The sequence below is a fragment of the Drosophila novamexicana genome, unplaced genomic scaffold (genome assembly GCF_003285875.2).
Source record: "Drosophila novamexicana strain 15010-1031.04,08,12 unplaced genomic scaffold, DnovRS2.1 tig00004560-arrow-pilon, whole genome shotgun sequence".
NCBI classification, from domain to species: Eukaryota; Metazoa; Arthropoda; class Insecta; order Diptera; family Drosophilidae; genus Drosophila; species Drosophila novamexicana.
In genome coordinates, this window is record NW_020825054.1 from 1,342,250 (window position 1) to 1,366,168 (window position 23,919).

The 23,919-nt window shown below is 45.2% G+C and overlaps 4 protein-coding genes across 4 annotated transcripts; 1 reads left to right on the forward strand and 3 right to left on the reverse strand.

Annotated features, from left to right (window-relative positions):
• Positions 1–292: 292 nt before the first annotated feature.
• LOC115770600 (acyl-CoA synthetase short-chain family member 3, mitochondrial) lies at positions 293–3,679 on the reverse strand. The gene is made up of 5 exons (XM_030715937.1): positions 3,190–3,679; positions 1,636–2,653; positions 1,228–1,538; positions 1,017–1,162; positions 293–960 (listed from the first exon to the last, which is right to left on the reverse strand). Exons 1-5 carry the CDS (start codon positions 3,233–3,235, stop codon positions 448–450), a joined length of 2,034 nt encoding a protein of 677 aa, XP_030571797.1. The 5' UTR covers positions 3,236–3,679; the 3' UTR covers positions 293–447.
• A 139-nt stretch (positions 3,680–3,818) lies between these two features.
• On the reverse strand, positions 3,819–7,396 carry LOC115770599 (exosome complex exonuclease RRP44). The gene is made up of 5 exons (XM_030715936.1): positions 6,961–7,396; positions 6,461–6,905; positions 5,237–6,312; positions 4,515–5,183; positions 3,819–4,456 (listed from the first exon to the last, which is right to left on the reverse strand). The coding sequence occupies exons 1-5, from the start codon at positions 7,338–7,340 to the stop codon at positions 4,087–4,089; spliced, it is 2,940 nt and encodes a 979-aa protein (XP_030571796.1). The 5' UTR covers positions 7,341–7,396; the 3' UTR covers positions 3,819–4,086.
• Positions 7,397–7,703: 307 nt separating this feature from the next.
• LOC115770637 (protein RRP5 homolog) lies at positions 7,704–12,862 on the forward strand. The gene is made up of 5 exons (XM_030715984.1): positions 7,704–7,826; positions 7,885–10,163; positions 10,222–11,729; positions 12,450–12,615; positions 12,681–12,862. The coding sequence occupies exons 1-5, from the start codon at positions 7,746–7,748 to the stop codon at positions 12,847–12,849; spliced, it is 4,203 nt and encodes a 1,400-aa protein (XP_030571844.1). The 5' UTR covers positions 7,704–7,745; the 3' UTR covers positions 12,850–12,862.
• A 91-nt stretch (positions 12,863–12,953) lies between these two features.
• LOC115770635 (bromodomain and WD repeat-containing protein 3) lies at positions 12,954–23,889 on the reverse strand. The gene is made up of 15 exons (XM_030715980.1): positions 23,747–23,889; positions 23,453–23,511; positions 23,303–23,332; positions 22,816–22,875; positions 21,965–22,211; positions 21,093–21,900; positions 20,937–21,033; positions 20,566–20,880; positions 18,467–20,494; positions 17,745–18,004; positions 17,486–17,650; positions 17,155–17,428; positions 14,791–15,966; positions 14,539–14,722; positions 12,954–14,476 (listed from the first exon to the last, which is right to left on the reverse strand). The coding sequence occupies exons 1-15, from the start codon at positions 23,787–23,789 to the stop codon at positions 13,461–13,463; spliced, it is 6,762 nt and encodes a 2,253-aa protein (XP_030571840.1). The 5' UTR covers positions 23,790–23,889; the 3' UTR covers positions 12,954–13,460.
• Between the last annotated feature and the right edge of the window lie 30 nt (positions 23,890–23,919).

A 23,919-nucleotide genomic window follows, 5' to 3' on the forward strand; every position in this document is an offset into this window, starting at 1 on the left:
GGGTGCGATACACGCGCTGTCACCCTCCACTATTCATGGGCAATGATAGCAAACAATGTCGCACAAAATTTGCACAAAATTTGAATAAACTGATTGAGTTTTAGTTGCGCGCATATTATACGAATAGTTCGAACGGTTGGAGGGCATAGTTCGCTACCACCGGGCATTAACATTTAAATTATTTTCGCAATTACACATATGGATGTGAGTGTGTGTGTGTAGAATTTAAAGATGTACTTTCAACTAAATTTCAAATAGTCTTGATATTTATTGTCATCATTCGTGTTCTTTGAACGACTCTAGTTTTTACCAGCTCCCCATGTTTTGAACTATTTTTGCAGTTTCAAAATAATTTTTAAAACGATACTTTATTTGATTCGTGGAACATTTAAACTAACTACAATATATTGCACAAAAACACCAGCGGATGAGTCGGCTGTGGCCAGATCAGTCCAGCAGCTTGGCCACTATGGGATCGGGCGCAGACATCGCATAGCCCAAATGCTGCAGAGCGCGCCGTATCTCGCTAAATACGCTGGCATCGTCGATGGTCGCCGGCAAGATGACCCGCTCATTGCGGGCAAAGTCAGCCATGGCCTTACGCATGGTTTTACCGGAGCGCGTGCGCGGCAAGTTGTTGACCGAGGTGATAAGGCGAAAGGCTGCAATAGGACCCACCACATCGCGTATGAGTTTGATTATCTCCGTGGACAATTTGGCATCTGTTTTCTTGCAGCCATCGACGGGAATGTATAGACAGAGTGGTACTTGTCCCTTAGTTGCCTCCGGCACACCAAATACGGCCACATCAACAACGTCAGGATGCCGAAGCACAGCATCCTCAAGACTGGAGGTGGACAGACGATGGCCGGCCACATTAATGACATCGTCATCGCGTGCCGTGACAAAAATGTAGCCGCGCTCATCTTTGTAGCCGGCGTCCATGGTGTCGTAGTAGCCCTGCAAGTACCATACAAGAAATTATAAAATCTTTATAATCAAGTAGCATGACATACCGGAAACTTTTGGAAGTATAGCTTCCGAAAGAGCTCATCGTTTCTGTATAGAGTAGCCATGTTGCCAGGAGGCAGCGGCAGCTTTAAAACAATGCGACCCAGTTCAGAAGGAAGAGCCTCAGTGCCATCCTTCTTTAGTACCTTAACTGTGCATAGTTACAACAGTGGTTAACAGACTTTCGAAAAATCTAATTATCAAGTAAATACTTACTTTCGTAGCCCACAAGGGGCAGGCCGGTAGAATACATGGGTGGATTGAGATTATGTTTGAACCCCAAACATGTAGCCGTTACAGCTGAGCCAGTTTCCGTCTGCCACCAATGATTCAGCACCGGCACCTTGAATGTTTTCTCTATCCAGGCCTTCGTCTCGTAGTCGCAGTGCTCGCCAGCTATGAAAATGGCACGCAGGGATTTCATGCAGTATTGCCGCCCATAGCTAATCTCCGGATCAGCACGTCGTATCACACGAAAAGAGGTCGGCACTGAGAAGATGCCGCATACTTTGTGCTGGTCAATAATTCTAAAAGCAAAAGTCAGTAACAGCGATCTCTCCTAAAAACTACCGAGGGCCAAAGGAAGCCTCGTGTAAGAGGAGGCTTTCTCCTTGTAATACTTACCTAAAGTACTGTCCCGGATCCGGTGTGCGATCTGGCTTGCCTTCGTACATGACGCTCGTGGCGCCCAGACAAAGTGGACCGTAGCATATATAAGAGTGTCCCACAACCCAGCCCATGTCGGAGGCCGCCCACCATGTATCGCCAGGCTGAATGCCATAAATCATTTTCAGCGTGTACATCAGTGCCACCAGATGGCCACCAATCGTGCGCAGCACACCCTTCGGCTTGTCCGTGGTGCCGGACGTGTAAAGTATATAAAGTGGATCATTGGCTTCGATGGGCACACAGGCCACCGGTTGACTAGCCTTGCCCATGTCCAGCACCGTTGACCAGAGTATGTCGGCTTTATCATCCAGAATATCTAAGGCAACCTGTTCGCGCATAAAAATGATGTTGCGTTGCGGTGGCTTCCAGCGCGACATATTTATGGCCGAGTGCAGTATGTCCAGATATGGAACCACCTTACCTGGCTCCACGCCCGCATTAGCGGCGATCACCAATTTCGGCTCAACGTGCTCAATGCGCGAGCAGAGCTCCCGTGCAGCAAATCCGCCAAATACCACCGAATGTATGGCGCCCAGACGAACAATAGCCAGCATGGCTACGATGGTCTCGGGTATTAGCGGCATGTATATCACCACTCGATCGCCCTTGGTCACGCCCATTTTGGCCAGTCCACCTGCGAGCAGTACAACTTGATCGTACAGCTCCTGGTAAGTGACCTTGCGCACCGTTTCCGTCAGCGGACTATCATGGATGAGCGCCACCTTGTCACCCCTGCCGGCCAGTATGTGCCTATCTATGGCATTGTAGCAGGCATTCAAATAGCCGCCCACATACCATTTGGTAAATGGTTGGTTGCTGTTATCCAGCACCTGCTGCCATGGCCTGTCCCAGTCCAGCAAATGTCCCAGCTCCTCCCAAAAAGCGACTGGATTTTGCACAGACTTGCGGTACAGCTCCAAGTAGAATGGACTGTGCGCATCAACTGGCATTCCATATATAGACGAAGCAACACCTTGATGTGAAGAGCATTAAGTCGATTAGTAGTTTTCGAGTTCAATGCACTGTCTTATGGGATGTACAGTTGGGTGGCTCATTAAATGCTGCATAAATTTGGGCGCTCGATGAAGACTTAAATCGGCCAAAGCAAAACTAATTTACACTTTCACAATATACGATATTGGATAATTAAATTGTATATATATTCGAACGACTACGTCGCGGTCACTTGTCACGCATATTGCCTATGTATGGTATATATCGGTTGTGCCAGACAGAACAGCATAATCAGAGCGCCATTGACATACGATAATAATAAGAGTTCTGCCTGTTTAACCATTCCAAAGCGAACTTAATAATTTTGATGGTTTAGGCGTTTGCGTCAACGAAGATTCGATTCAAAAAACTTATATTTATTTTTATTATTTATATAGTATGAATATACGCATATGTAATGTATTCACAGTCAGAATGTTGGTTAGAACATAGATAGTTATTTCTTTCCTTTTTTTTTATATTTTAGTACAATGAAGGTTAGTTCTTGAAACTTACTGCCTTCAATGTTGGTTTTATTCACTGCGTCGGTAACCAGCTCCATTGTTTCGTAAGTTTTTCACAAATGCGTCAATTGAACAATGAGTTTATTGGGTATATATTAATGTACATGTATATGTAGATCCTCTATAGGCTATATAGGAAATTACAGCTCCAGCTTAGACACGACCGTCGCCTTAAAGTCGAAACGTTGCAATGATATTTAATTGCTCGCACAGCAAGTGAAATCCAGAGCTCAAAAACATTGGATCAAAGGTTTATCGAAACACTCTCACTACATGAGTATTTTAAAGTGTTTTCGACTTAAGTAATACTCTCACCACAATTAAAAAGCCATGACAACAATGTTTTTATAATGAGCAAATAGAAAAACATTCGACTTTTACATATAAAGCCAAACTAACACTCAAATTAAACTATGAACGCATATGGAATTAGCTTTAAGTTAAATTCAATAAAAAACTAATAGTGAAGAATTGTCAAGACCAAAGTTAAAAGAAACTATACTACATATGTTTCATTGTGAACTTTGAAAAATCAATTCGATTTCATCTTTTCTATCCACACAAGAGCATTCCGAAATTTAACTTTTAACTGATCAGAAGGGTCTCGTTCTAAAGCTCGAGTCGATGACGTCCAACCGATTTGAGAATCTCGTTCTGCAATCGTTTCTCTTCAACGACTGAAGCTTTTTCATAAGGTTAATATACCTTGGATGATGACGTCGCTCCATGTCTTCCGACATGCTCTAATATTTTCAGTTGGAGTGAAGTACGTAAATAAAATTAAAATATTATCATATATGAAGGTAATTGAATATTCTTTACTTTTTTCCGCATTAAACTAGGGTTTAATTAAACAGTAGAAGATATTTATAACAAAATATACGTTCGCCTATTTCTTTTTTTTGTCCTTCTTCGATTTTTTGGCCGGAGGCTGTGCAGTTGCTGCTGTACCCGCTTCCGGTGCTGTCTCCACACTAAAACCCTTGATGTATGGCTTCACCAGTTTGAATATCAACTTTTCATGCTGCACGTTGCTCGAGTCCAGACTCAGCCTTACCGTGACAGGATCAAAGGAATGGAAAATCACATTGCCACATCTTTGCGTATGGTCCTCCTCATTGAATGTGAATATTACTTCGCTCTTAGTGCGCTCCAGACCGTCTTTGCCATCCTTGTCGCCCTTCAGATATAATGTGCCCTCCAGTCCGTACTTGGGTATGAGCACCTGCAAGGCATTTTTGCGAACAAACAAAACATAGCTAAAAGAAAGAATGGATTAGCAAATAAGATGTATCTGACTTTTTATTGTAAATATACCCCTCCTCTTCTTCCTCTTTGCCGCGAAAGAATAGATGTGTGTTAAGTGCTACGGATGCGCGTCCAGCATATTGCGCCATTTTATGGCGATAATTTAAATTGTTGCACAGCTCCTCATTGGATTTGCGCTCCAGAAGCTGGGCATAGGTGCTATCGGCCCCAATGGAGGCTGCCAGCAGTCGATGTACCATAATATCCGAATAACGGCGAATGGGCGAGGTGAAGTGTGTGTAAATATCGGCAGCCAGGCCATAATGGAAAAACTCTTCCTTTTGCAGGCTACCGCTGATAAAGTACACCGCCTGCATCATGCAGCGCGTGGTTAGGATACGTATCATTGTATTGAAGTAAGGATTATCGGCTTTAACGCATTTATCCAATGAATGCGCTAGCTCCAAACCAGTATTTATGGCCACCTCGAAGCCCTGATATCGTGCAGCCTTTACCAGCGGATCGAAGTTGGTCGGCGGCGGCTTCGGGTGACGGCGCAGCACAGCGCACTCTGTGAATTCCGCCGCAATGTGCTGTGCCACGGTTATATTGGCCAGCAACATGAACTCCTCCACCATTGAGTTGGTATCTCGCATTTGCTTGGCCTCCACCTCAAGCGGCTCATGCGTTTCACTATCCACTTGAAAGCGTATCTCCGGTGAGGCCAGCACCAATGCGCTTAAGTGAAACATTATTACATGAGTACGAAGATGCGGTTACTGTATACTTACCCATTGTCCATACGCCGCTTCTTGAGTATCTTGGCGAGACGATTAAGATGCCGCAGCGATTTGGCGATTTCGCCAGTCTCTGTGGAGTCATCAATAAGAACCTGGGCCTCCTCATAGGTCATAGCCCGCTTAGACTTAATGACGCTCTTGTGAAAGCGTTTAGACAAAACATTCGCCTGATTATCCACTTCCCAAACACAGGAGAAGGCAAATCGTTCCACGCCACCAACCAGCGAACAAAGATTGGAGCTTAGAAGCTCCGGCACCATGTCAATGCGTTTACCAACCAAATAAACAGTCGTACCTCTCGCGGCAGCTTCTTTGTCCAATGCATTGCCTGGCCTTATGAAATGACTAACATCAGCAATGTGAACGCCCACTTCTAAATTTCCGTTCGGCAGCTCGCGGCAATGAAGTGCATCGTCAATATCCGTGCAACCGGGTGGATCTACAGAGCAAATATACAAATCGCGCAAGTCCACCCGCTTGGCATAATCCTCCTCTGTAATGGTCCAGGGCATTTTGGGTAAAAAACTGAGCACTTCTTCGGAGAACTTGCAGTGCGGCACATCGTGTTCCAGCAATATCACCTCGTTCTCCGTGGCCATGTTCCCCAGAGGGCCTAGCGATCTCACGAAATGCCCTTGCGGATAGCGCGAGTTCCTCGGCCAGCTGTCAATGGTCACAATTATGCGTTGGTTTTGCAGCTTCGCTGCCTGGCGCGTTTCGATGCGTATGCGCGGAATCTTGCGATCGGCGGGCACAAAAATATGTCGTGTAGTGTCCTCAATCAGACTGGGCTGTAAAATGCCGCAATACTGACGCCACTTGCGACGCACAATTCCCACAATGCGACCGGTGGGTGTGCGCTCTGTAGCTGGTGCGGTCTGCACTTGTTGCAGCATTTCCTTCTCCTCTTCAACACGCTCCTCGCTGGGCACATCATCGGCATACACATTTTTCTCCTCCAACACAATCTCACTGGGCGCTGACCATTCGGATTCAGGCAACAGTTCAACGGCAACAATATCCCCGTCTACGGCGCGGTTAAGCGACTCGCGGCCTTGTATTAAAATCTGTGAATTATAGAAGGGTAATAGTTTAGTCCAAGAATTCAATTTTTTTCACAGTAATGTTATTGATTGTAAGCCTTGGAATGATAGTCGCTTTATTCATCACAATGTCATTCCACTAAGCACTTAGGATTTAGAACGAAAGACTTACGCCTTTTTCATAGCTCTCCACATTGACATTGCCCTCGAGATAGTTCTCCCTAGATGCCTGGAACGAGCCTTGCAGTAATTTTTTGTGTCGCAAGCCCTCAAGCAGCTCCTTCACGCTCAAATGCGGTGGATATTGGGGCAGCGCTTGTTTCTCATTTTCAAATGTTTTCTGGGACAGCTTGTCGACCAGCAGTGGAAAGTCTTCAAGCGATTTAACATAATCTACCGCACTAGCTACCAAAATATCTTCGGCCTCGGCCTTGGCGCGATTGACAGCATCGTCGGTGAGCAGCACTACACGTGTGGCTGTGCGTCCGCTACGTTGAAAGGTCTTGGATGCCTGAGAGGTATGCAGATGGGTATCGTACCATTTGGCAGCCAAGCGAATGGCGCGGTCATTGCGATCATTGGCGCTCTCATCTGGCTCGCGATCGGCATAGGTGTCCCTGGAAAGTGTAAATTGGAATCATTTTGGTTAAGTACCCAATCGACGGGGCTTACTTATGATGCTCATTGACAAACACATAAAAATTGCGCGTGCGATCGTGAATAATCTCATTGAGACGCTTATAGATGGATGAGCTCTTGTGTTTCACTTCGTTCAGTACCGTGGTGAGCACGATTACATTGTGGAGCACATCCTCCTCAAGGACATCGATTTGATCCAGAACCACGTTGGTATCCAAAACAATGTAGTGTGGAAATTTGAAAATGCTGCTCTTGATGTCGTGCTCCGACGTCAATTGGTAGACCTCGTTTTGAAAGCAATACTGGCAAAGATCTGAGCCGCAACCAATGTCATCACGTAGATAATGCTCTCGTACAATTTTTAATATATTACCGCGTTTTGTTTTCCGCGTAAATTCCCGTAACGTTTGCATTTTTGTAACAAAATAAAATTAACACAATTCACATGCGTGCCGGAATAAAGGGACCCACACACGTTCAAGCAGCTGTGTCGATACTAATGTGGACGCCACATGCCGCATACCAAATAAACAATAGCATATACTTGTTAAATAAAGATTTAATAATTAGAGGAAAATTATGTTGTTGCAGTTTTTAATCCTCGTTAAATTTTTAATTCGCAATCGTGTTTAATAAATATTAATCATCATACTGTTTTCTACACATGTTGCGCCTTTTAAGTTTACCAGCACTTAACCATGGAACGTTGTACAGCACTACTTTAGCATTTGTATTTAAAGTGTCCAGCACGTGTACACTGTACAGGGCACGTTGCGGTGTTTCTTGTTTAAATTTTTAACGCTTTAATACTATTTGCAATGGTTTCAAATGAAAAAAGCTTTCCGCGCGGCGGAATAGCAAATTTACAAGCAAATGCCGAAAGCAGCCCATCGAATATCGTAAGTACAAACAGAAAAGGGTATCTTAGTTCTAAATTTAGAGGTTTGCGGCTTGCAGGTTTTTGGTGCCTCACAGCGAAAGATAAAGAAAGGTCCCAAGCCAAAGGAAAAGCAAATAGATGGTGAGCACAGTGACCAACTGCAAGCGTTCTCCGCGGAAACGCTCACATATGACACACTTCGGGACCGAATGCTGGTGATGGGAGTTGTAAAAGCAGCGGACGCCACCTCAATACAAATAGCATTGCCCGGACGCATGACAGCTCGCGCTTTAGTGGCCGATATATCCGATGCATATGCACGTGTGGCCCAATCCTATATGGCCGGCGATGGCAGTGAATATCACGATCTGACTGTGTTGTTCAGCGTGGGACAGATTGTCTATGGGCGCGCCATAAAAACAGAGATACCGGAAAGGAATCGGATGTCACTGTTACTGTCACTTAAACCCGCAGAAGTGAACAGTAGCTTGCACCACGCCAGCATCAAGAAGGGCTTCATCTTCTCTGGCGCCATTGAGGAAATCCAGGAGCACGGCTGTGTGATCGAAACCGGCATTGAGGGGCTACAGGCATTTGTTCCCATCGCAGACGCGGCACAACAGCATCACATTGGCCAGTTGATCTTCCTGAAAGTCAAGCAAATTCAGCACAGTTCCGCAAAGAGTACCTGCCAGTGTGTGCGCTTGGATCAGGACAAGTTGAAAATTAAAAGCCAGAACGAAACCAACCTCGACTACATTCTGCCTGGTAGCATTGTAAAGTTTAAGGTAATAAAACATCTTAAGAATGGACTGGAGGGGAGCATTATGAACGAATCGTTTAGAGGCTACGTGAATGAGCATCATTTGGCAGAGGCACTGCACACGCCACCAGATTATGAGCTTAACGAGGAGTACCTGGCGCGGGTGCTCTACGTGATGCCCCTGACCAAGTTGGTATATTTGACCCTTAATTTGGACATCAACGTGACAACTGAAATGACGGCAATGGAAGATGATGAGCAGCAGGAACTCCTAAAGAAGGGCAGCATTGTGGAGAAAGCACGCGTGCTGCGCCATGGCACAGGCGGTATCGTACTGCTCCTCAACCACAAACATAAGGGTCTGATTTCGTATGGCTCCATTAAGTCGAACCATAAGGGAAACTACGACCAGGACGTTGTGTTGGCAAAGTACAGTAGCAAGAGCAAGCATAAGGTGCGTGTGCTTGGATATGATGTCATCGAGTCACTCTACTACTGCACCGACGATGCCAATATATTAAACGAGAAGTTGTACACACTGGAGGATCTTCAAGCGGGCGATATTGTTCAAGCTCGTATTGTAAAGCCTGAGTCCAAAATTGGCGGCTACAATGTTAAAATTGGGAAAGTCAACGGGATCATTGAGCAGCTGCATCTGGCGCCAAATATGCGGTATGAGGTGGGACAACGTCTACGCTGCCGTGTTTTGGATATTTGCCTGGATCGTAAAATTTGTTATTTAAGCAATCGGAACGAGTATCTTAACAAGAGCGTTAAACTGCTTACCTCGCTGCAGTCGGCTCAGCCTGGTAGTCTCTTCACTGGCACCGTGGTCAAGTGTGAGCCCAGCTATGTACTCGTCAAGTTCTGTAGCGGCATCAAGGGAGTGCTGCACAAACAGCGCCTGAACGAACTAATTGAGAGCACCTTTTTCGCCGGTCAAACTACGAAGTTTCGGATTGCTGGACGCAATAATGATCAGGTACTCTTAACACTGCCCGAGGAAAAGTTCCAGCTTGGCGAAATATGTCCCATTGAAGTGACAAATGCATTAGATGCTGGTCTGGAAATCAAAATTACCTATGCTAGCGATGAACAGGATGAATCAATGACAGGTGCCGAGGAGTCTACCGAGGAGTTTGTCGGTCTGATGCCAGTGCGTTTTCTATCAGACTATGTGGATCTACAGGATGCACAAAAACGCACTCATCCTGTCGGGACACACACCGAAGCCGCCTGCATCATGCAGAACATTTTTAGTTTACGCGATGTGTCCTATTTCAGTGAGAACCTTACCAAGGATTGGCACACAGTGCAAGTGGGCGATGTACTCCGCGCCCATGTTAAGCATGCAAGCGAGCAGGTTCTGGAGCTGTTGGTACCCGTACGTAATTACAATAAACTGGTCAAGTTGCACGTAAAGATGCTGTGCCCACAAACCGCGCGAGAAGTGCCCATCATGCTGGCGCCGGATCAGCTTCTGTACGTCAAGGTGCTCAGCAAGGAGTTGGAGACCAAAACGTTGACCGTGTCTGCCAAGCTTTCAGATGTGTGGAGTGGCCAGCTCACTGAGACAGCAAACCGGGTGGAAAGGTATGAGGATAAAACTGTTCAATTGCTTACATCCCTGACCTAAATTAAATCCTTACAGTTATCTGGACGAAGTATCACAGATTCGAAATAAATTGAAAGTACTGAATGCGCCCATTGCCAAGCATAGTATGGGCGATAAAGTTGATGTCATTTTCAAGGGCATTGATCCGACGACCAACAATTGGGTGTATCACTTGGATGGCTCCAAGAATATAACTGCACTGATAATTGGCAGCTTGGCAGGCACAGCGACGGCGCCCCAGGTGGGCAGCAAACAACAAGCCGTTATTTTGTGGATCGACTACGCCAACGATATGCTCCTCATAAGCAATAAGAAGATGGATATTGAACACATCAGCAGCAGCAAAGAGCTTCCGCAAAATTTAATCGCCAAGTCGGGCATGAAGGCCAAAGTTTTGCTTAAATTAGACAGCATTGTGGTGTGCTCACTAAAAAAGGGTGCCAGCAATCCGTTGATATTTTGTCCGGTACGCCTGCATCCCAACGATGTTGATAGCTCTGCCAGTGCTTGTCTGCGCCAGGGCGATTTCTGTAACCTTGCATTTATACACGACAAGCTGCCAATTGCTGTGCCAGAGACCGTCTGGAAGCTGTGGAAGGGCGTAAAACGTGCAGCCGCCGTCGATGCTGAAGAAGAAACACCCGTTAAGTCGAAAAAAGTCAAGATGGAAGCTAAAACAGCACCCAAATCAAACGCAAATAAATTAAAAAATGACAAAAAAGCTGAAATTAAGCCGCTAGATAATGGCAAGCAAACGGAGGCACAGCTTTTCTTCGAGGATAAAATCCCTGCAAAGGCCAATGTGCTCAAATGCAATGCAGCAAATGATACTGCGACCAAGATACGTCTGCCGGGCATCTCGAGCTTCTGGGAGACTGACCTCGGCGCATTAAATGGCAAGCGGCCAGAGGACACATCCAGCGATGAGGATGACGACAATGCAGCAGCCGAGGCCGAGGCGAACTCTAGCAAGAAAAAACGACTTAGTGCCAAGGAAAAGGCTAAGGCAGAAGTGAAGGAGGAACAGCGCTTGCGCGAGATCGAGGAGCGCAATGCTGATCCTAATCAACGCCCAGAAACAATTGATCAGTTCGAACGTCTGGTACTAGCCGAGCCCAACAGCAGCAAGTCCTGGATCCAGTACATGTCCTTCCTCCTCTCAAATACAGAGGTGGATAAAGCACGAGACATTGCACGACGCGCCATTAAAACAATAGCATTTCGCGAGACCAAAGAACTGCGCAATATATGGACTGCACTAATCAACCTGGAGCTAAGCTACAATTCATCCAATTTTGACGATGTGTTAAAGGAGGCACTTAGCCATAACGATCCGCTTGAAACCTACCTAAACCTTGTCGAAGTGCTCAAGTCGCACAATCTTAGGGAACGTCTCGTCAGCACATTAAATCTAATAACGCGCAAGTTTAGATCGGAGCCACAGGTGTGGCGTGTAACTGCCGATGCTTATTTCTGGCTGGGAATGGCGGACCGTGTGCAGCCTACGCTGCAGCGTGCGCTAAGCGTTTTACCCAAAAATCAACGTAAGTACTGAACAGCAATTATAAATTTACCCTTTACTTATTGAAAATGGAAAAAAGGGTGTATATTGGTTTTGTGCAAATGTAAAATGTATAACAGGCAGAGGGAGACATGTCTTGATCAGGACGATGACCTGAGTCGATTTAGCCATGTCCGTCTGTAGAAACGGATTGGTCTGGCAAACTGCAAAACCGGAGATTTTAAATTTAATAATGTAATTTTTCGTCGATATCTCGTCGTTTTCAAATATCATATAGTACCCACATTAAGAATATTTCACTTTTCGAATGCCTCCTCCAAAATTCTATTATTACAGGGAATCTTGTAGTCGAGCACACTCGACTTTAGCATTCTTAAGTTCATATTTTTCCTAACTGATTGCTGAAATTTTTACTGTAGTGACCTTATGTGGAGATGCACTTTAAAATGGGGTTTTGGGGACATGAATTCAATTCAAATACATATATGTATCTATATAAAATATAACTTTAGACGAGTTGATTTAAATTTGCCACGGCAAATTGAAACACAAAACTTGGGCCGGTATATACGGTTTATCCGCTATCATCTCAACTGACGGGGGATACAAATTTATTGTGATGTAAAACTACGAGTGCTACAAAGGTATTTTGAAATGATGAGTTTTAGATTTTCTCGATATCTATGGACTTAGTATTATACCTAGTCATAAAAAAATTGAATTTGGTCCTTTTTATCCGCAGACATCAATTGCATTGTGGCCTTTGCGAAACTGTATGCCCAGAACGATGATAATGCCATGGCGCAAACTTTGCTGGATGATATTGTCACCTCATATCCAAAGCGAATTGATATTTGGGTCCTTTACGTAGATATGTTAATAAAATCGGAACTAATTGAATCCGCACGGTAAGTAAATCAGATTGAATCCAATTGAAATCAAATTGAATCCCGGCTAATTTTTTTATTTAAAGAAATGTACTCGAACGCGCAGTTCTTCAAAAGTTGCAGCCGGACAAAATGCTTGTCATCTACAAGAAGTATCTGGACTTTGAGATGAAGCACGGTACGGAGGCAAATGCGGCACGGGTCAAACAGCTAGCCGAACAATATGTTCAGAGTCAAAATAAAACGCTTAAATAGTGTCGAAAATTAAGTTAATCCGCTTTTAATTGTATCTATCTGAACAGAGAGATAATTCAATTTGAGTAAATTGGAAAATAGATATAGTTACTGGATCATCGCCCACACATTAACGACAACTAAAGTAGATCTGTTTTTGTTGATACTTTATTTTATAATCTATTTTAAATGAAGTGTGTGATCCTTGAATGCTACTTTTATTTAAATATATGTATATTATATATATATAGAAATACATACAGTTTTTTTGCGGCAGCAGCCAGAGGCGCAGCTACATGGAAATGTGTAGCGGCAAAGACTGGAAAGCGTGCCACAAAGAATAAGAACTTAAATTCTTGAACAAAGCATGACAATTTTTTGGGATCTGTGTTATATATAGTGAATATGATTAAATGAGAACACAATTTGCTTAAGCCTATCCTGGGAAGGGCTTAGTAGTGGGTGTGGATGGCGGTACAAAGGACACCTGACGTATTACAATGACAATGAATTACTCTTACACATTAATCAATAATAAGAAGCAAATGATAGAAAAATGTTATTTGCTCATACGACTATAATTAATTTATACATAAAACAGTCTTGAGCGCAGCGCAGCTGGGCGCCCAATTTCAATCCTTAAATATGCCACGCGCCTTTGCTGATATCTTGCGCACGCGTCCCCGGCTGCTGACGCTCACCAGTTGCTCGTCACTTTCCGCCGTGCTGCTGTTGCCATCCTCCGTGCGTTGCTGATCCTCACGTTCTTGTGAGCTATTGTTGTTGTTAGTCGCCGTTTGAACATCGCCGTTGCGTAAGCGCTTACGCTGACTGTGCCCCAGATTTTGATCGTCCTCATCTGATTGCTCATTGTAGCGCGGACGTTTCTGATTGCGACCGCTGCGCTGATTGCTTCGTAGCCTATTAGGTCGACCACGTGGAGCCTCATAATCATCATCATCGTCATCGTTAAAGGACTGATCAGAGGTGGCACGAAGCTGACGACGTTGGCGCTGTTCACGTCCCTGTGTTGCGGTCGCTGCCGATGAGGAAGAAGTTTTGGTTTTACGTGATGTGCGTCCATTGCTGGGCGATACGTAGCTGGTTAGGGGCTGATTGTCTTCAGAGTCTGTGGCAGTTGGTTCTTCATCATCATCGTCGTCGTTGCTGCCCTGAGAGCTGGAGCCGCCATCGGTGCCTTCGTCTGACGCAGCGGCCTCCTCTCCATCAGGCAATTCCGCCGCTGGCTCGTCTTCCTCTTCGCCCTGCGAATGCTCCTGACTGTTACGAGAGCGCAATCGTCGCGTTGTTACACTGTTTGTTGTGGAGGTGGGACGTCTGTGATTAGACAATATGGACAGCAAACGAGAACTATTCAGCGGATCATTAGTTGTGTCCAATTCATCCGCATTGCGCTGATGACGTGATAATACGCGCCGAGGGGCACGCGAGGCCGCCGCTGACTCGCTGCCCAAATAGTTGTGATCGTGCGCAGCCATTGGCGGCTCCTGCTGATTGGAACTGTTGGTAGTAGATGTAGCGTGCGAGCGCGTCATATGCATGCTTCGTGGTACCGAAGGTAAACGGCGACGCAATGTCAACGGATGAGGAGCTGATGTGCTGGTCTTCGCAGGTCCAGTGGCAGTTTCTATGAAAATATAAAAATGTATTTCAACTGCAAAATTCAAAGGAAATTTTGTTGTAATTTACTTTGCTGGTTATTAGCCAACGGCTCATTATCACTGTCATCATCATCGTCGCTTTCTGCGGCAGCTGTTACCACGGTATTGCGATTTGTGCGCAGCTGACGTGCTGATATGGCTGCACTGGCCACTTGACCTAAGGCAGCCCGGCTAGTCGACGGCATGTCGTCCTTCGTGGGCGTGGGTAGAATCTAGGTTAAAATTGCATGTTACATGTTATTGTTTTATATATTATAATATTATATTTTCATTAACTCACCTCTTCAGCCTCTTCGCTTTCATCGTCCTCCTCCTCTTCGATATCACTGCCGCGTGCCCAATCCATGAGCGCACGTTTTGCGCTCTGCCTTGTGGGTCGACCTACTGGTCCATGTGAATCTGTATCCGAATCAATAATGCGACCATTACGAACGGGCAGATGATAGCTGTGATCATTTTCGGCAGCATTCTGTGATCGTCCGCCATTGGCGCGCGTAATTCGGGAGGGGCTCTCAAGGCTAGATCCGGCTGATACAGCAGCCGCACTAGTGCCCGGCCCATTTCCAGTAGCCGTTGCGCTCTTGTTTTTCGCTGGTCGACCTTTCTTGCGCGGTGTCTGACTGTCCTGAGTGCTATCATCTGGTTGGGAATGAGAGGCTTCCGCCTGATGTTCGTCCTCAGAGCTGCCTAGCAAGCGGCGTGTGCGACGCGTGGGCGCCACAGTAGCACCACGACTGCCACCAGGCTGAACAGTCTGATCCAATCGATGTCTTTTGTTGCTGTGGTGGAGCCGGCTGTTGGGTTTGCGCTTGTTGCCCCCACCACCGCCTGCACGACCACGTCGCCGCTCGTTAGGGTTGTAGCTCTCTTCCGAGTCGTTGGCATTGGTTTCATCATCACTGACATTCTGGCGCGCTAGCCGACCCCGGCGGCGACGTGTCTGCTGCGGCGAGCTGCCATTGGAGTGCGCTTCCTCATCCTCATTGTCATCGCTGCTAGCATCCGAGGTTGTTTCCTCCTCCTCTTCTTCCTCATCGCTGTCTGAATTGCTGCTGCTCTCGTGGCGTCGCTGCTGCGGATTAGACGACGATGATGTCACACGATTAGAGCTCGAAATTGTGGCACTAACGGCTACGCCATTGCGACGCCTGCTGCCGCGCTGAGTGCCACGCGGCACCTGCTGCTGCGGCGCGACACTATCATCGTCATCATCATCGTCGTCGTCCTCATCTTCCTCGCTCGTGTGCGCTGGTAGCCTTCTGGCAGCGCCAGGCGGCTTTTGTGTGCGCCGCGTGGTGCGATCCGTAGGCGTTCGCTTGCTGGGGCTACTAGAGCCGCGTCCACTGCTGCCGGACTTGTTCTTGTTGGCGCGTCTGCGCGCCGCCTTCCAACTGCTAACCACCGTCTTGATGTGCGACTCGAAGAGGGCACTTAGACGCAATGTCATTGCATAGATCTGTAATAGAAGTGATGAGAGCAATTAGTGAGATGAGCTCCAGAATTAAATCGAATCAATGGGAGTTGAGTTATGTAGAAGTAGTAGCCCAAGAGCAACCTTACCGCTAAGTTATCCTATTTTAGTTGATTGTCACGGATCGTCATTCATTTGGTTTAGTTCGAAATATTTGATGGGTTTGGATTGATTCGAGTGATTCGATTGATGGTTTATGAGTTGGGTGGTAGTTAATTTTTGAAGTTTGAAGGCATGTTAACAAATTGCAAAAGAAACGTTAAGAAGAGATGAGCTGGTGTGTGAGCTTGTGTGGTGTTAGCAGTGCGGGAAATAGGATATATAACGAAACAAATCGAATTTCTACTTATTTAAAAACCAATTTTAAATAACAAATTAGGAACAACATAATTATTTTGTGTCGGTGCTATTTAAATCCCATCTTTATTTATATTAAACAGTACGGGAGTTTTGTGAAATCCAAAAGAGACAGAAATTAATATGTAAATGTAACTGCAGTAAGATAGAAACTAGCCCATACAAAATAAAATAGTTATAAACAAAATAAAGAAAATTTATTTTTTAGATCGTTGAAGATTATTTTTACAGAACGCAGGAAGAAGCACGATTTAGTGGTAATCTGAGCCATATAATACTCTAATTTTCTCTACTCTCGATACACGCGATCAAAACTCATGATATAAAAGTTTGGTCAAGATATCTTTCAAAACAAAGGTTTTTTATACAGCTAAAGACCGATTATTCCTATGGTAACTTTAAGGTTTAGTTAACCTTTCCCGTCTACCTCGAAAAATGAGGTCAATGCCAAACTTCATAAAGATAGCTTATAATTGGCTTACATAAAAAATTTAGTTTATGCTTTTTTTTTATAAAAGTAATAATATACATATAAAAAAAGTAAAACAAATATTCATATATATTTGGTAAGCTTGTAGAATATCTAAATAATTTGTTTGGTGATTTAATCAAATTATTCTTCTGCATTTCAAATCGAATTAATTAATTTATCTGTTTATCCATTTAGCTATTATTAAGGCTCATAATACCCAAAAAGAAAGCAACAAAATCACAATAAGATTAACTTCAATGACAATTGCGCTTGATGCGTGTTTGGCATTGGTTTGAAATAAATGACGATCTGTAGCAGTACCCAGATCCAGCCAGGGGACTCACCCGTGAGCGTTTGTTGGTATTGTAGTTCTTAGAATTGAGGAATATAAGGCGCACATCCTTGGCAAAATCTAATGGATCATCGTAATTGCCACCCAGTAGATCCTCTTTGACTGTACGCAGATCCATCGGTGTGGCAATGATTTCCAAATAATCCGGAAACTCAATTGTATCCACTGGTTCACGAAATGGTAATGAATCAGGCCGCTGCCACATCATATCCAATAGTTGCCGGCAATCAGAGCGCCAGTCGCCGTCGGAGCGTATACGAGTCGACCTGCAATCAATTCACTTTAATTTTTAAATATTAATTAATAAGGTTTATTATGCTTGCCGTCGAGTGGACGAAACGCGCTGGCGGGCAGCAGCTGCTGAGGTGGTTGGACCGGTGCTGGTCGATGGTACAACATCCGAATCAGCTTCGTTTTCTGACTCTGAGGAGTGATAAACGTCCACTAGTTGGTGATAAACGGCCGCCACGTCTATTTCATCCGCTTCTCTGTTTGAAGTTAAACGTTAAGTTCATGAAAAAATGGAACCATTTTCGAAAACCGTATGATAGCGAGAAATTATTGTAAACATATATCCCTTACCTAATGATACGCAGACACAAATCAGTCACAATCCGTGCATGCTTCACGATGCTTGTGTGCCGGCGATTGTATTGTTCCGCATTGGTGGCTAGATAGCGGACATCAAACTGTGCCGAGGTTATACGACGGTAAAAGTGATTTTCAAAGCGCGATTTGACCGTTGTTAAATCGATGGGATACTCAATTAGATAGGCATAATCTGGATAAATGTTGAGGTCGACTGGCGCCAGAAAATGCTCCGCTATAGACAAACGCATGACCTGAAAGAGACCAAAACAAAAGTTATTAAAGTTGCGTATTAATTTATATTGTTTTTTGTTATTTTATTAGTTGCTTTTTTATATTAAATAGTAGGCGAAAATCAATCTTTTATTTTTGTTTTAATGAAACGGTAGTCTCCATTCAACTTTAAGACAGAAAACGTCGCTTAGTATAACAAAATTTAATTTCAATTGTACAAAGCAAGTGGCTAGTTCGAAGTATCAAGACTTACAGGGGATGGTCAAAATATTATTAATTTATTTGATCATAGAAGGTTTGTAATGTGTTCCATTCTCTTTCCTAATGTAAACATAATCCGACTGATACCAACTTTATTTTAATATTAAATTTGGAATTGACGATTGAAGTACAATCATAAATACTTTATGTGAATGCTTTTCTTTCAGTTATTGCTCTTCAATTTGGATATTTTCATTAATCGTCTGTACATGAGAACTTACCTGCTCGAGTCCATTGATTATACGACGGCACGTGCCATCGCGATCGCCCCGATGCCATTCCTCGGACTTGGGCTGATATAGAGTGGCGCGTATCTCTTCCGGCAGTACGGGTACAGCACCGCCCACTTCATCTGGCAGCCGCTGCTCATCGATGGGCTCCATATCCCAGGGACTCATGTACTCGTATTCACCATTATCCCAGCGCACGCGGAAACACATAAAAAATGAGTCGGGAAAATCGGCACTAAGCGCATGACGTGACTCAATCTGGCCCATCCACCAGCCGTCGCCGATCATACAGCGAAATCGATCGGAGATACTCCAGTTGCGCTGCACCGCCAAATCGAAGGTCTGGCGCAGTACGAGAAAATCCAGTACATCGGGCATGTCATGGTACTTAATTTTAAACGTGGTGCCCGTCATGTTGCCCTCGTCATCGATGATGGCAAGTTTGAGGCAGCATAAACGCGGCGGACGAATCTCGTATTTAATGCCAATCACACGTACCAGCTCATGATCGCGGAGTGTTCGAAAATTCCAGGGCTCAGAGCTGTGCGACAGCTTGTAGACCTTTTTAAGACGTACCGCCTCCAGATAGCGCTGATGGCCCTGGCGAAAGTAAACAATCTCGTCGCCCATTTGTGGATAGTAGGGCGCCTTACGTGGTATCACCTCCGATAGCCACTCGGCTGGACGGTAAAGCTCAGGGATTTCGCCATTAGGTGTAGTTGGTGGGATGAGGACACGTTTACGTCCACGCTTTTTATTGCCGACTGCTGTATGGCCTGGCGTCGCATCATCGCTGCTGTCATCGCTTATAGTGCGACGACGTGACAGTGGTTTGCGCTTGGAGCGCTTCGGTGGCTCAAGATTTGGTCCGGGCGTATCAGCCACCCAATCCGAGTAATCGGAGCTATCTGTTTCTGATTCATCGCTGCTATCCTCTAGATTCTCTTCCACATTCGAGTAGCTGGTATCACCCGAGCTGTTGCTGCTATCATCCTCTTCTTCCTCCTCATGTGCCCGCTGCACATCATGCGCCGCGGCATCATCATAGTGCTCCTCCTGACCACGCACAGCACGCGTACGATACGCAGGTTGTTGGCCACTTTGCTGCTGTTGACCAGATTGAGCACCACGTCTACGTCCTGGCCGTCCGGCGCCGTTGGATCGCGTATTGCGTGGCCTTCCGACTCCAGCCAGCAGCGCCGAAGCTGCACTTGCCGTATTTATCATTATTGGACGGCGACGCATCTCACGCTTATATTCCTGCATCTCGTACTGGCCGATCGAATATATGGTCTGCTTGAGGTTCTGCAGTTGGGCATACTTCATGGGACGCACGTAGGTGCGACGCACAAATTTCAAAGGCATTGCCTGTTGGGCAGGTAATGCCAGCAGAGGCTCGACCTGCGCCTGCTCAGCCATAGCTGGCGCTGCAACCGGCAGTGCTGCGGCCCAACCCTGACGAGGTGCGCCTTCAGCTAGAGAACGACGCCCGCCTAGCACGTTGCCACGTTGCGGGGTATTGCGCGAGGAATTTGAATCGGGCATGTGGTCCTGACCCTGGCGCATTATTAGGCGCTCAAATGACTGATTTGCATTGTTGGCATCGTTGGCGTTGGCATTGTTACCCTGACGATTGGCGAGTGCAGCAATCATTCGATCGATATGTGAATAATTTCCACCTGCTCCAACTGCTCCTGCGGCTCCCCCTCCCACTCCAGCAACAGGAGCGGCAGCAGGTCCAGGAGCTGCTGCAGCGTTCGGCGGCGCATTTATATTATCCTCGATCACAATCCCGTCAATTCCCACGGTTAGATTGGGTATCAGCTGATCCGTGCTGCAGCTTTCACGGCCGGGAACAAACCGTTGATACTTTGTCGGATGGGGATTGCCGTCGGCGTCGACCAGAAATGGCGGTGGCATTAAATGCGGCATTATCTGTGTTTGCTCATCCACCACGTGATGGTGTGCATCACGAAGCAGCGGTCGAAAATCCGTGTGAAAAAAGAGCTCTGTTGGCAGCTATAAGCGAAAATTGGGGATTTTAAAGCGTTAATTTTTAAATTTGGGAACTTTTTAAATCTTGAACATACCAATTTATACTTATCTGTACCAATACCTAGGCCAAAGATAAGTATGTGACCATGTGAATCGGTGGCCGCAATCATGGTGCCATCCGGTGACCATTTGGCATCGAATACGCTACCATGTCCCTGGCCATCGATGTCATTAAAAAACTGGGCCACACCCACGCCCTGCTCAATATCCCAGAGAAATACCTGTCCATCATGGCCGGCAGAGAGTAAAACATGCTCATCCCTTGGATTTGATTCTAGCACATACAGCTCATCCTTGTGACCACGCAGTACGCGATGCAACTTAGCTGATTTTGAATCCCAAATTTTTATCTGTTGAATTAAGTAATAAGTTATTGCCGAATATATAATTGCTCAGATATACGCACAGTAAAATCATTGACTGCCGTAATGACATAACGATCTGAAGCATCCCAGGCGACCATTGTAACCTTTAATTTCTTGCCTTCTTCCGGCTCTGGACAGCTGCAAGATAAGTATTTAATTAAAATCTAATATCGACACGGATAGCACCGGGTGCAAACCTTGGCAGCCGTTCGGTCATGCATAATTTAATGCTCTTCCACTGCTGCGACTCAAAGGTCCAGACGTGGGCTGTGCCATCCTTGCTGCCCGATATGAAACGCAGCCCACGATGCGACCACTGGACTGAATCTACGGCATCTGTGTAAGCCTCTGTTTCGAGAATACGCTTGGGTCCATCTTCGGCCATCATATAGACGCGCACATGATGATCTGCAGAGCCGGCGGCCAAAAACATTCCTCCCGGCGAGAACGTGGTGCACATCATTTGTGCCTGTCCTGGTCGCAACTTTTCGTGGTATTGTGTGGGCCTCGGTGCGAATGTTATCTTTTGGCCACGAGGCGTCGAATATTGCCAGAATGCAATAGAGCCATCTGTGCTGGTTGTCACCAAATATTTGAGATCGCTTCGTGGTGATGGACAAAAGTTAACCGAAGTTATCATGCCCGTATGGGCGGCAAGAACTGCTATTGGTGAAGTTGTTTGCATATCCCAGACGCGCAAAATGCGATCAACTGAGCCCGCGGCCAACATTGTGTTATCCAAATTAATGGCAATATCGGTAATTTCTGCTGAGGCCCCGCGCAGCGTAGCCAACAGACGCCCATCCGCAGCGGACCAAATCTTGATTAGCAAGTCATCAGCGCCAGTTATTATGTAGCGGCCAGTGCGATCAAAGAGCACACAATATACCGACGACAAGTGACCAACAGTGCGCCGCAACAGCTTTGTTTTCCGATAGAGATCTGTGGGCACCAGTAGCTTACGACGCACCACACCCCCATGTTCGCGGCCGGTAATTACCTTGGCTGCAAGTATATTTACCCAACTGATTAAATGGTATTCTTGATAATAATTTTAGCTACAACTCACCTAAATTGTGTGTGGGCCTTGTGAGTCTCGAATCTGGCAATGATATACCATGGAGACGTGTGCAATAATCGCGCAGGGTGCGATGCCGGTAGACAGTGTCTTTTGTGCGTAACAAATTTTGACGGCCTGTGCCAAGCAGTGAAGTTATTCCTGGTACGCTCGGCGCCAACTCCTTGTCGACAAGCGGTCCAAGACGACTGCATATTTCTAGCAGATGATTCGGGCCAATGTGCGCGTATTTTTGTTCCTACAATATTTTTAAAAACAATTTATCGATATCGATAACACAACACATGTCACTGAACAGTGCGCAGAGTTTTGTGCGCAAGTATCTTTAGCCGTCTCGCTCTAACGCATCGATGGTGACTTGTCAAAGGCCTTGCAACCCATACATACATACGTATATGGTATGAATGTATGGAAAGCAAGATGTCGGCTTCCACAGATTCTTATTAAAACTACTATGTACATAATTTTAATTAATTTAACAAATTGCTCAAAATTTACTCTAACGTACTTAAATATGCAATATTTTAATCATGTTTTCACTTAATTATTATAACTTTCCATTTTTGCATACTATTTTTTTAATCTAATTTATTTATTAATTTAAAAATAAATGTTAATTGTTGCATTAAACTAATTTTCATTAATTGCAAAAAATTAATTGTTCAACACATGTCTTCAATCAATCGATGGCTATGTGACGTCACAAAAGCGCACACGCACGCACACACACACAGACACACAAAAATCGAAAACAAAGGCGTGAAATCTTAAAACAAATTTCAATTATGCAAGCACAAATCACTACAAAAAAAAATAGACACTAAATCATAACAATCACTCACCAATTCGGCAAAGGTCTGCTCATGTTCATTGCCCAGCCAGTCAATGCGCCGGGGCAGTACCTGTGGGCGAAGGAAGAAGCGGCAATCAAAAATTGTTATCACTTGCACTTGCTGGGCACCAAAATAATGACGTCGCCGTCGCTTCCGTCACAGCCGGGAGCCTATTTTTTTACCTACTTTTATTATGCGGACAGACGACGGTACGGACAGACAGTAGACAGACGGACTTCTCCCATACTGTCGCACCGTTATGCGAATTCAGTTCAGTTTCAGTATAGCTTTGAACTCTGAAATAAGCAGACGGTGCAGGCTGCTGCCGGCGCTACAACAACAGCAGCGACGACGACAAACCAAAACAAAATATATAAACAAACGCTGCTGACTTTCTACATTAAAAATTGCATACCAGAGAAAATTCCTCAAAAAACAAAAATCATATAATTTAAGTGCGTTACCTCACAACAAAAACGAATACTCTGATGCTTACCTTCTTTTGTTCTAATTCTTGCACTAGAACCTGAAAATTGAATATTTGGAAATCGGGTTAGTAAAATGTTTGTAAACAAAAGCGAAATTCAAACGACGAAATTGCGCTCTTTTTGCAGGGCGGCGCTCAACAAAACGCCCGATCACCGACCTTTGCAGTCTCTTCCAGCGGCCCCGCAGTAAGAAATTTGGAAATAAGGAAGTACAATTCTGAAATAGAAGTAATGCGGTACACAATAAATGCAACAAGTTGCTTGGCAAATGCACATAATTATCATAAAATTGCATTTATTTCGGGTCGGCCATTCGCGCAGATTCTACACTCACGGGCCCAGGGCACTAAGGCTGAGGCCAGCCAGCCAGCCAGAGGAAGCGTACTTCTTGGACTACGGCCAAATGGTCGCCAAATTTGTGCAGATTCATAACCTTTGACAATATAACGCACCTGGCACTATCACATCATTTAAACTGGGCTGCCTGTTTTCCATTATTACACATTTTATTACGAAAGTACAAAATTGTCGCACTGATATTCGCCTGAAATACTTTTTTCAGCTTCTTCTTCTGTGACACTACGAGTTGTCATTCAGGCTACTCCGTTAAGAAAGTCAGTCTGTG

Bases quoted from the DNA above. Each gene is read 5' to 3' on its own strand.
- LOC115770600 (XM_030715937.1), bottom strand. From the start codon at position 3,235: ATGGAGCTGGTTACCGACGCAGTGAATAAAACCAACATTGAAGGCA. The intron at 1,539-1,635 runs GTAAGTATTACA...TTTTGCTTTTAG, and splicing joins GATCCGGGACAGTACTTTAG to AATTATTGACCAGCACAAAG. The intron at 961-1,016 runs GTATGTCATGCT...TGGTACTTGCAG, and splicing joins TATACTTCCAAAAGTTTCCG to GGCTACTACGACACCATGGA.
- LOC115770599 (XM_030715936.1), bottom strand. From the start codon at position 7,340: ATGCAAACGTTACGGGAATTTACGCGGAAAACAAAACGCGGTAATATA. The intron at 6,906-6,960 runs GTAAGCCCCGTC...TACACTTTCCAG, and splicing joins TTTGTCAATGAGCATCATAA to GGACACCTATGCCGATCGCG. The intron at 5,184-5,236 runs GTAAGTATACAG...GTTTCACTTAAG, and splicing joins AAGCGGCGTATGGACAATGG to CGCATTGGTGCTGGCCTCAC.
- LOC115770637 (XM_030715984.1), top strand. From the start codon at position 7,746: ATGGTTTCAAATGAAAAAAGCTTTCCGCGCGGCGGAATAGCAAATTTA. The intron at 7,827-7,884 runs GTAAGTACAAAC...TGCGGCTTGCAG, and splicing joins AAAGCAGCCCATCGAATATC to GTTTTTGGTGCCTCACAGCG. The intron at 11,730-12,449 runs GTAAGTACTGAA...TTTTATCCGCAG, and splicing joins CGTTTTACCCAAAAATCAAC to ACATCAATTGCATTGTGGCC.
- LOC115770635 (XM_030715980.1), bottom strand. From the start codon at position 23,789: ATGGAAAACAGGCAGCCCAGTTTAAATGATGTGATAGTGCCAG. The intron at 20,495-20,565 runs GTATGTTCAAGA...TTTCGCTTATAG, and splicing joins GTACAGATAAGTATAAATTG to CTGCCAACAGAGCTCTTTTT. The intron at 18,005-18,466 runs GTAAGTTCTCAT...GGTCTCTTTCAG, and splicing joins TAATCAATGGACTCGAGCAG to GTCATGCGTTTGTCTATAGC.